The following is a 12,587-nucleotide window of genomic DNA, read 5'->3' on the forward strand; positions in this document are numbered from 1 at the left end:
TTTAGTGCAAGTCCACAACCCACTGAAGGCCGAGGTTGGGTCAGAAGGAAGGAAAGAAAGCCCTCTAAGATGCTGCAGCTCTTTAACAAAAAGTACTAATTCTCAAGGGTGGTGGCAGGCAAGAGAGCTGAGATAAAGCCCTCTGAAGCAGTAGCAGCCTTTACTGGCAGGACAGCAGGACAAGAGTGTCTAAACTAAAGAAAGCAGAGTATAGGACAAGAGTGTCTAAACTATATAAAACAAAGTGTAGGACAAGAGGGTCTAAACTGAAGAAAGTCGAGTCTAGGAATAAACAGCAAAGAGAATCCCCTCAGCAATCCAATAAATTGGTGACTTGGAGATCTGAAGACGGTAAAGCAAAGAAAGACTGTGTATGAATTATAAAGCAGGAAATTGAGTTATAAAAGACAAATTTGGATAAAAAGAAAAGTTGGTATTACTGCACCAGAATAAAGATTCTGAAAGGATCAAAAGGGAAATTTCTGATCCACTTCTCAAAACATTTAAAGCAAAGATACATGAAATGTAGCAGAAGCCACATCAAAGTCCAGGGCCAGCTCCAACACAGATCAGACTGACTCAGCATTTCTTCCCCCCAAGCACAGAGAGAGAGTGAGAGAGAGCGAGAGAGAACGAGCGCTCAATAGATGCAGACAGGGGACCTGTGACCCAGCTGGAGAATCAATAAAAGCAGTTTTTAGAATAGTTCAGATACTAGAATTACTAGACCATGTAAAGATATTAAAAATACAGTGGGAAAAGACAACAAGACTATATGAAAGCAATAGATGAAAAAGAAAAACAAAAATGGACATGGTAGAAATTAAAAAATATCCTTAGGAAAATGAATGACTCACCAGATGGGACTCCCAGCAGAACATACAACTGTCAAAAAATGTAACTTAATTATGGCCAGAAACTTCCAAAAATTGATGCAAGTTACTTAGACTAAAGCAGCCCTGGGGAAATGTGAAGAGAGACCAATCCAAAGAAAACCACACTCAGGTATATAAAAGACAAACTTCTGGGGGCCAAAGAGACAGTACAGAGATTAAGACACTTGCCTCTCCTTCTCATCCCCACCACCTAACCCTGGGAACCTAGAGGTCACGCCCACAAACTGCCTCCAGCTGCTACTTAAGCTCCTTGGCAGCCATGATTCCAGAGAGACACAGAAGAATCTCAGAATCATTGCATCTTACGCTATTCATAACAAGCAATACAAAAGAGAGTATGGGGGACATTGTCTTCCATAGGGTAGGGGGAGGATTGGGATGGGGGAGATACTGGGGACCTTGGTGGTAGAAGATGTGCATTGGTGGAGGGTTGGGTATGACTGAAACTCAAATAGAAAAGCTTTGTAACTGTATCTCACAGTGATTAAATAATAATAATAACAATAAAAATAATAATAATAATAAAATTAACATTCTGAATTTTTTAAAAAGTAATGTGGAGTTTATGCCCAATTCAATGAGTTTAATCAATGACTGAATAAGTAGCAGTCCTCCTACATTGAAAAAAAAAAAAGACAATTGCCTTGAATCCTGCTGAGCTGGGTTTAAATCCCCAACACTAGTATATTCACGCTAGCACAGCTAGGGAATAGTCCCCTGGGCACAGATGGTTGTGGTCCAAAAAAACAAATCAATAATAAGTCAAACTTCTTTTAAAAAAAAATCTTAAACAGCAAGTAGAGGAAAAAAGAAAAAAATGAGAAACAAGAAACTTACATCTTACTTTTAATGGGAAACAATAATTCAGAAGACAACAAAATGATACTGGCATTCCAACCCAGTAAAAAAGGATCCTCTGAAAATGAAACCAAAACAAACACATTTTAAGGCAGATTACAGGTGAGAGAATTCATATCTACCAATGTGCAAAGAAATGTGAAAAGAAAATGTTTTCAGCTGGATACTTAAACTGGCAGAAGGAATAAAAACAGTACAAAGCACTAAAAAAAGGGTTAAGTATTAAGCATGTTCACAGTCATCTTCATGATATATATATATATATGCACACATATATATATATATACACACACACATATAATTTAAGAATGAATGGGTTACTTAAAGCAAAAAAAAAATAACAGTACTGTGATCTTTTGGCATATATAGAATTAAAGCAGATAATAAAAGAAAAAAGCTCATGGGAGACACATAAAAGTAGTACTGAAAAGTTCCCACCTTATTATTTGAAAATAGACTGTGATCTAGATAAATATTATAATCTCTAAAGCTCCACTGTTCAATAGAGTAGTCACGAATCACTTCTTACAGCCTATATTTGAGTGTGAATTAGCTCAAATAAAATATGAAGCTATTTCCCTTGATTTCACAGGCCATATTCTTGTTTTGTATAATGAATTTTCCCCCAATCTCAAGCACACCCAGTGGTGCTCAGGGGAGCACGGGGCTCCCACCTGCAAAGCTTGCCTCCAGCCCTTTGAGCTTTCTTCCTGGCCTGTATTTGTTATTGAAATAACAAGAATACAAACTTTGTCTATAGTTTAAGATACAATGACACCGTACCACACAAACCCCCAGAGTGTTATATTCCCACACAGCCCACTGAACTCTTTCAATCAATCCTCCCCTTCAATTCTAAGGTAGGACTAGAGCAGTATTTCCCAAAGCAAGAGATCTAGGGCAGACGGGAACTAGCCAGGGGGTGGGTGCAGCCTTAGCTATAACTGGGGAGGAGGGGCCTCTGCTTGACTTTTAAAAAGTAGATTTCCAAGTGGGTATATGGGCAGAGAGTGATATTTTTTCTTAAAAAAGGATAGAGTAGGCCAAGTCCAGAAACCTCTGGTCTAGGGGTTGGTTGTTTTTATCAGACACTGTCTCTTCCCCTTTGTTTCCATATACACCACCTGGGACTGAGGGCTTCTAGTACTTGTCTTTCTTCCTCTGACTTAAGTTGCTTAGATAACCCCCTCCAGTACCATCCATGCCAGCAGGAAAGTCTGCAGCTTTTCTAAGGGGTGAGTAGTATTCCAGTGTGTCTAAGTACCACGCCATCTTATCCACTCTGTTGGACACTTGGTTTCTTTCCCAATTTTGTCTACTATAAATACAGCACTGCAACCAACACAGGTGTGTCTGTAATTGTTAGAGTTAGTGTTTTTGTACTCTTCAGAGAGAGAACCTAGGAGTGAACTCCTGGATCATAGAGTAATTCTATTTTTAATTTTTTTAAATAGCTCCATAATATTTTACATTCCAGTCAACAATGAAGGAGGAGATCAAACCAGAGGGTGACATAAGGACACGGGTCATGGCATTTTGATGGTGGTGGTGGTGTGCAGAAACTTACTGTATCAATACAATAAAGATAAACAGTATTGCAACATTTTTACCTAAACTATAAAAATAAGTAAATATTTGTTCAAGTTCTTCCTGGTGCAGCTCACTGACCATCAGGGCTACAGGGCTTGTGTGGGGAAACCAGAGTTCCCAGTCTTCAGCTGTTGCCAGGGGAACCAGCATTCCCTAGAGATTAGCTAGACTCCACGGCATTGTAACTATCTGTGGCTGGGATTTGAGATTAGGGACATCCAACATCTGTGGTGTCTGTAAAATTGATTGTTCCATCTCTGCATTAGCTCATAGAAATCCCATGACACTTCGTGACACTCCGTCCCATCTCGCCCATGTAAACAAGATTTCACCCTCCTTTTCCTGGATAGTGATTTGTAGGTGGTGCATCCCTTTCTGTTATCCTGTATATAACCACCGTACTATCCCAATGAACTCTGTCATAGGACTACAAGTCCATGACCTGTGTGGGTAGCTCTATCTTGACCATGCTGTGGGAGTGAGTCTCTGAGCATCTGCTGCCCTAGATTGTCAGACATCTCACTTCTCGGGTCTCCATAATTACAAGATAACTACAAATATTGATACTTTAAAAAAAATCCCATCTTCAAAACTGTTCATATTTTCACGTGTAAAAACTCAAACAATCTCTATTAAAGGTTTAGAACTATGGGGGGGGAAATACAAGAAACGAAATAATAAAAAAAGAGTTTCAAAATTCTTCTCCACACCCTGACCACTATCTCTTGTTCTGGTTTGTATGCACATAGTTAATTCTCAGAGATAGGAGATGATATTTCATGATCCTTTTGATTTGCCTTTTGATAAGTGATGATGACCATCCATGCATGTGCCTGCTGGCCACACGTATGTATTCTTTGGAGGAAAGCACAGTCAACATTTTAAACGGTTGATGATGTAGTGCCTACTGCATGCACAGCACGAATATGGACTATTTCTATCATTTCAGAAAGTTTTACTGGAAAGAGCTATTATCTAAAAGGAGGCATAATTTCAGGAATAACCCCTGAGCATCACCAGGTGTGACCCAAAAAAGCCAAAAAAAAAGAGGCATAATTTTAAATGATCAGTTAATGGAGGAGACAAAATGCAACATTATCCCTCAACAGAATTTAAGAAAGAACAGCAAAGATTATGATCGTGGAATTAAAGTCAGCAATAGTAACAATGACATTAACTGCAAATTAATTGAAAGAAAGAGCTTGCCAGAAAGGATAAATGAGCTATTTTTTTATGACACACTTAAAAACAAGCACAGCCTAACTTCACTTAGCATGACACTTTCCAGATCTACCACAGAATGATCTCCCTCATATGTAGTACATAAAGCAACATAGAATGTCTACAAAAGGTTTTAAATGTTCCCAAACAAAAACTGTGTTCTGTTAAAAGAAAATCGACATATTTTGGTAAATGTTGTAAATGATAAGTACATCAGATTTACACGATTCTCTCTAGTTTTCTGGTATTTTGAAAACTTTCCTGTAATGAAAATTAAGTTAATCTTGTATAGATAGATAGATAGATAGAGATGTGTGTGTGTGTGTGTGTGTGTGTGTGTGTGTGTGTGTGTGTGTTTCCCCTTACCGTAGTTTTGTGGCACCAGTTCTGGGCTCTTAGGAGTTTTCAACTTGTATGACACATCTCCAATATTAACTGTACTACCTATAAAAAAGAAGAAAATACAATAATTACAAGAGGGAAAAAAAACACATAACTTTTTCTAATTTATTGTTGGGGGGGTGGGAGACAGAAAGAGGGTACTCAGTGCTCAAGGTCAATAACCACTCCAAGTGGTGCTTGATGGCATGTAGGACTCTGGGGAGCCAACCAAGGGCTTTGCAAACGAAGGCATGTGCTCCACTAGTAGAACCACAACTCCAGTCTCACACACTCTGCTTTTTGCAAGGATTCTCCTGACCCACAGAAAGCAATGTTAACAAAAACTCACCACACATCGTCCATATCAGGCACCGTGCTTTAGAACTTCAATTAAACATATAAGTTAAACAAAGAAATGAAGCACTGATGAGGGAAGAATTTTAAATACTACATCAGGGCTGCAGCGATAGCACAGCGGGTAGGGCGTTTGCCTTATACGCAGCCAACATGGCCGACCCGAGTTCGATTCCTCCGCCCCTCTCAGAGAGCCTGGCAAGCTACCAAGAGTATCTCGCCCGCCCGGCAGAGCCTGGCAAGCTCCCCGTGATGTATTCAATATGCCAAACACAGTAACAACAAAGTCTCCAATGGAGACGTTACTGGGCCCGCTCGAGCAAATCGATGATCAACGGGAGGGCCTTTACCTTTACTTTACTTTACATCAGGCCCCAAAGTAAAATATGTTAACCCACTTTCTCACTGACATTGCTAACATTGTCAATAACAATACAAATGTGGGTGTTTCTGGTGTCACTAATCCAAAACAACCAAAGAGTGGTACCTGACATGTATCAACATTTTTGTTTGTTTGTCTGGGGGATATACTCGGCCATACTTCAGAGTCACTCTTGATGATGTTCAGGGTGCCATAATGTAGAAATGGAGATATAATCGGGGTCTGCTGAAGCTAAGTGCCTGTACTATTTCTTTGGTCCCAAGCAACATCTTTATATCTGTAGAATCTTATTTTTACTAAATACAACTTTAAGTTCTCTAAGAGTAAAACTCAAAAATTAAATACTCCCAGGTATATGCAAAGACAAAGACCAGTGGCATAAACACCAAAAACTCCTACATGAAACAACCAAAACAGCAAACGTTTATGGTACCTCTACCAGGTTCTAATGTTTTAAAGTAACATCAATTTCTAGCTGATCTCAAGTGCAGGACTCAACCTAACAACCTTCACTCTGATCTCTCCAATAGCAAAATAGAGGTACTGATACTATCTGTAACTAAAACTCTGTTTGGAAAAGTCTCAAAGACACTTAGAAAAAGCAGCGGTGCAAAAAAATTATCTTTCAACATTGTCAGTTTTGTTGGTGAGTATTCGGGAGACCAAGGCTTTAAATTAGGATACTAACAACATCCAGCTCTCACTGGATGATTACTACGGTCTAAGTTCTTTACTGTCACTGTCCTCCCGTTGTTCAACGATTTGCTCGAGCGGGCCCATTAACGTCTCCATTTTGAGACTTGCTGTTACTGTGTTTGGCATATTGAATACATCATGGGTAGCTTGCCAGGCTTTGCCGTGTGGGTGAGATACTCTCAGGTAGCTTGCGGGGCCAAGTCCTTTACACATTCCCAAATAACCTGGTGGGGTAGGGATTTTATGAAGAGAAAATATGTAAAACTCAAATCTGAAAAAAAAGGGATTTTCAGATCTTTATAGAAGAATAAATTTATTAGAGATATGTGGCAAATTGAACCCAAATACAGGTTCTAATACAGGTAACATATTATTTTTAAGTTCAATTGTACAAACCAAAAGAATGTTTCTCTGAATTATTCTAGACACCAGAAAAAAATTACAGACAAAATATTATTAACCTTTCTTAAGTAACCCATGACTCCTCCCTGGTAGCTTATATAACGGCTATAGTAGAACCCTATGTCAAAACCAACTTAAAGATACTGGGCTTCCACTAGAACACTCATACAAAATGGCTCACCAGCATTATGCACTACTAAAATGAATGGGAGAAGCAAGTCCACAGTAGGCAATACAATCAAGTTCCACCCAAGATGAACTGACAAATATAACCCACCAATGGCACAACCTAGGACACCACAGCCAACAAACAACTTTCACGCCCCACCTCCGTTTGATACCTTTTCTAAACTATAGAAAAGTTACACAAACATCGTCTTTTGCCATCAATTGCCGAGATCATGAGTTTTCATGTTTGGTTGAAAGTCTCTAGATGAATCTTTTAGTTACAAGAACATTAACATAAAGAAGAATCATTCTGATTCTAACGCTTGTGGAAGGGCAGGGACTTGTAAATGAAGGTTTTACTTTCTCCACTCATTCTGAGTTCATTAGTTTAAGTCTCTAAGTGAGAAAGCTACCACCCCATATCTCTTGATAAAAATGACATTATCATTCAAAATAACATGTAAGCAAGAAATAACCATAATTTGGGCTAATAAAAAGAATTAATACTGCTACTTCAAAAAATCTTTCCATTTAGTAATAATCTTACATTAGGGGAGATAATTACACTAATTAATATTCAACTGAGGGAAAGCATTATTCATGTTATTAATAGTGTTTCCACAGAATTTTAGGTTTTATCAATATTTGGAACATTCTGGTACTGTTCTTTTATACAATTGTGTTTTAATAACCATAATGCTACCTATAACATCTTCAGGCCTTGGAATTCAACCATCTAACCCAAATGCTGGAGGTGGGGGGTGGAGAGTGGGTGAGAAACGCACACATACACTGTTTTAGTATCATATTTTAAAATATAAAACCCAAGAGAAAACCAAGTATATCAGCAATTTTCAGGTTAGTCTGTGCATTTCTAATACTAGTCTTACTAACAATTTATTTAATTATAACTGCTCTGGGATGTCACTGAAAACTTCTTTAAGACACAAGGGTCAAATGTCCTCAGAATCAACACTGCAGGTTCCAAGTTGTTAGTTAATAATTTCCCCCAAGTTTAAAACCTCCATAAGCACAGAGCTAATACCTGGACAACAGTATAGTTTTCCCTTTCAACCACATTTCCCTCCCCAAAGTAGCCTGAGTATATAATCTTTAAAAAATCACAAAAATGTATATGGAAGGTTATTGACTGCACTTTCATATTTTAAGATGGACAGCCTGACTATTCAAGAATGGAAAAACAAAGTTTTTCCAAAATACATGAGCTCAATATCTATTTTAAATAATCGACTGATCACCATACTAACAGGTGCAAAATAATGGTTAATTGAGAATTATGAAACATTCATGCTCCCATTTTATTTTATTTTTATTCATTGGTTTGGGGACCACATCTGGTTGAGCCCAGAGTTTACTTCTAACTCTGTGCTCAGCGATCATTTCCGATAATGCTTGGGGACCATATGTAGTGCTGGGATTGAACTCAGGTTGACTGCATGCCAGGAAAGCACAGTACCTGCTGTATTATCTCACTGGACCTCCCACTTTATTTTATTTTATTTTATTTTTTTTGCTTTTTGGGTCACAATTGGTGATGCACAGGGGTTACTCCTGGCTCATACACTCAGGAATTACTCCTGGTGGTGCTTACGGGACCATATAGGATGCTGGAAATTGAACCAGGTTGGCCATGTGCAAGGCAAATGCCCTACCTACTGTGCTACCACTCCAGCCCCGAAGGCCCTCCCACTTTTTAAAGAAATGTGTACTTCTATAAATATTAGTATCACCAAAATATCAATAATCACAAACGTGCATATGAAAAATCATGTTAGGTTTGCCTATATTTGTTAATTGTCCACAGTGAACATAGTTTTTGTCCAAAAAAGTATTTTTTTAAATACTTGTTTTAAAATATTTCTAAGTTATATTATACACAAGCCAAAAATATAAAACAGTGAATCCCCTTAATAATGATAGTGGTAATTATTCTTAGTATGTCACAGTGGATTTATATTATTATGTTTCCAGACTTATTATTTGCTCGTGATCAATGGTACATCTGAACATAATATCCAGAGTCCTACGGAAGCTATTTGGTGGCTTCATCTTGTGAAAAAGACTCTAAAATAAGTTTTGTTAGTAACTCCTTGTAGTAATCTTCTTGCTAATCTCTTTGCTCCAAAAATCAACAGACCACACTAGTAATTTAAGAGTAAAGAGATTACAAAGAATTACAAACTATGAATTCTTTGAAGAAGGGTAAAATGTAGTGGGTTTGAGTTGTTTTATAACATGAATGAGTGAGTCCTCTTCCTTCTACTTATCTGACTTTATCTAGTATGTTGAAAGCCCAAATAGCAACACTATCCTCTCCTGCTCCTTCTCTGTGTGAACTTTAACACAGTAAGCCAGAGTACTATTAGGTACAAAGTGTTGGCAGGCAGCAAAAGGAACATAAAAGTAAATAAGACATCCATACATGCCAAGAAAGGTAAAAGCAGTACCTAACTGAAATATATTGCATTTGTATCAAGCCACTCCGAGAATAGTAAGAGCAGTATATAACTTTCATATTTTGTATTTATGCCACATCACTCTTTTCCAGACTAGTCGCAAGGTCAACTGCATGAATACAGACCAGAGAGTCAGCTACAGGTCACATGCATGAGTCCAGCTGAGAGCATTTCTCCAACCCAAACTGCTACTTGTTACAACATACTGTTATTTATGAGTCCATGTGTCTATGTGTGACCTCTGGTTCAGAACAGGTTATTCTAACCTTGATGGCCCATGATATGTCTCTGGGTAACCAACAGCTTGCCTGCTTGCCTTCTTTGTACCTGGCCACAGCTATTCTATTTGAGGGCAAACTCCTCTGGGTTCCGAGCTGCATTAATCCGCTGTCCTCACATCTTCAACCTTGTCAATTTTGCAGTAACAAGGCAAGAAAGGGTAACGGAAATTTCTCTCTGTGGTCTGTCCTCGCCATGACTGAGTCTAAGAAGTTAATGTGTTGACTGTCATGTGTCCAACGTGCTCAGATTTGAAGCAGTTTGATTGACTGGACAAATTTTGAGGCCCTTTCTAACTAATCGAATTCGGGTTGGCCATGTCAGCCGCGTGCAAAGCAAATGCCCTACCGCTATGCTATCTCGGTACCGGCAAGCTACCGAGAGTATCTCGCTTGCACGGCAAAGCCTAGCAAGCTACCGTGACGTATTCGATATGCCAAACACAGTAACAACAAGTCTCACAATGGAGACTTACTGGGCCCGCTCAAGCAAACTGATGAGCAACGGGAGGCTAGTGCTAGTGCATTTTTCTAACTAATCACCAAAACCTATGTAAGGAGTAAAGACTAACCTTTCACATCCACATGCATGGTTTTATAATCAACACGTATTATTCATAGGGGCTGGAGCGATAGCACAGCGGGTAGGGCGTACGCCTTACAAGCGGCCAACATGGCCGACCCGAGTTCGATTCCTCCGCCCCTCTCGGAGAGCCTGGCAAGCTACCGAGAGTATTCCATATGCCAGACACAGTAACAACAAAGTCTCCAATGGAGACGTTACTGGGCCCGCTCGAGCAAATCGACGATCAACGGGAGGGCCTTTACCTTTTATTATTCATAGACAAAGAACAATGATTATTTTTTAAAAGTTGAACTGTATCCAGTTTTGATAGTTCTCAACCTAAAGAGAACTGGTTTCATCCCTTCTATAGTCAAAAAAACAGAATATCTTTTCACATAACTGTGCTTTGCAAAAATATCTATACTAAGAAGAAGCTAACTTCTATCCACCATCAATAAGTACCCGGGATGGTAACAACTAAATGTTCTATTTCTTTAATAATCCTTAACAACTCTATCATATACTCTCTTTATATACTCTATTCTCATTCTACAATCAAGAAAACTGAGACGCTTAAGTAACTACCCTCATATCTCCATAACCAAAGAGTGAAAAATTGACAGCAATTAAACTATTAGTCAGAACCCAAATAACAGATTATACTACTTTCACCCTGTCCTCAATCTGAAACAAAAGAGCAATCAACCAAAAAATCGGAAAGACTTGAACAAGCAAACACTCCAGGGGCTATACGCAATAACTGCCAAAATGGCAAAACTTTGACATCACATGTCTACACAAGAAAAAGGAAAGCCATTTGTTCGAAGTTGAATAAATGAAATGTATGGGACTCGTTCAAGAAAACTAGTTCATTTCCTTGCCAAGAAAATTATCTGCCGCGCGAGGGAAAGCAAAAGAAACGTGAAACTTACGATGAAACTTACACTACTGGTAGTGAACCCTGGGGTATTCTAATCTAACTAGAGCAACAATGACACTAACAAAATCTTGCCTGGAATCACTTTGATTTAGGACAGTAACAAACGTCCCGTCCCTTAACCAGAGCAAGTGCTTCTAGTACGCATCGACTCTCAAAAAAAAAAAAAAAAAACCAGCTCCAATCAAAAAGTGACTGGGCTTAGAACTCAGAATAGGTGATGCTACTGAAGTCGCTAATGAGCTGCGTGATTTTTAGCAAGAACTTTCCCCCGGCTTTTAATTACCTCGGGGGGCTTTTAACTCACTTCTGACCTGGGGCTCTCAAATGATGTGAACCTGTGGGGAAGGAAAACTAAACTGTCAACCCCTGTGGATACTTTGAAGCCCTCCTGAGTGCTGGGGACACTTGAACCGTCGCCAATGAGCCCTGCGGGGGGCCACCGGCTTCCAGGTCCTTAGGACGCGGGGAACAAGGTCAAGTTCAGCTTTCAACACCCGGCACGGCAGCATTAACCTCCGCGGGTACTAGAATCCGGGGATGAAAAGCAACCAGTGGGGTCAGAGGCAAACACTTTTTCCAAGTCATCAGTCCACATCTCTCGGACTCCAAAGAAAGGCCCAGAGAGCGCCAACGCCTCGGCCCGTGTTTCGCAGCCGTTCGCGCGGCGGCGGGGACTCGAACTCGCGTCCCGACACTCCCAGCGCAGCGCTCGGGCCTGGGTGCCGCAAAGCAGCAGCAGGTGGCGGGCCGGGCGGGGGGGAAAGCGGGACGCAGAGAGCTGCAGGGAGGAGGTGGGGGAGGAGGGGCGTGGGGTCGTCCGGGGTTACCTGTGTCGGCCCCCGCCCCGGTGTGCTGAAGCCTGACCTCCGAGCGCCGCCCGTCGCGGCCCGGCCGGCCCCGCACCACCTGGCGCAGCAGCAGCCGCACGCGCCGCGCCGCGGGGCCGCCGGGGCCGCCGGGCGCCCCGAGGAGCAGGAGCCGGGACTGCATGGAGCGGGGGGGCGTGGGAAGGGGTCCGGGCCGAGCGGCGTCCCGGGCCGGCAGCGGGAGACGGCGCCGCGCGGGGGACAGGAAGGCAGCGCCGCGCCGAGTCCGCCGGAAACTCCTTCCCCCGGCGCAGTCCCGGGCCGGCCCCGCGGGGAGGCGGGTGCGGGCGAGCTCGGGGCCCCGCGGGCCGGCCCGGGCCTCCCTCCGAGGGCGGGTCGCGGGGGAGGCGCGAGCGGCCGCGCCGGGCCCTGCCGGCCTGCAGCGAGCGCACCTGCCGCCGCGTCCCCGCGGGCCTTCCCCGCGCGCCGCCCGCCTCTGCGCTCCAGGCCCGGCCAGCCCGGGGGTTCCGGAAACGCTCTCGTGGCTTTTTTAAGGGCACTTCGCCGGTTTCT

General features: G+C 41.6%; 1 protein-coding gene across 1 annotated transcript in view; it reads right to left on the minus strand.

Moving 5' to 3' along the window:
- VWA8 (von Willebrand factor A domain containing 8) overlaps positions 1-12,348 on the minus strand; it is a 365,156-nt gene extending 352,808 nt beyond the window's left edge. The window contains exons 1-2 of the mRNA XM_056109482.1: positions 12,036-12,348; positions 4,932-5,009 (exon numbers count right to left, since the gene is read on the minus strand). Coding sequence (XP_055965457.1) covers positions 4,932-5,009; positions 12,036-12,198 — 241 coding nt within the window. The 5' untranslated portion in view covers positions 12,199-12,348. The remainder of the gene's footprint in view (positions 1-4,931; positions 5,010-12,035) is intronic.
- Positions 12,349-12,587: the final 239 nt, after the last annotated feature.

Source organism: Sorex fumeus, unplaced genomic scaffold (assembly GCF_029834395.1).
Source record: "Sorex fumeus unplaced genomic scaffold, SorFum_2.1 ptg000008l, whole genome shotgun sequence".
In the NCBI taxonomy this organism is placed as follows: domain Eukaryota; kingdom Metazoa; phylum Chordata; class Mammalia; order Eulipotyphla; family Soricidae; genus Sorex; species Sorex fumeus.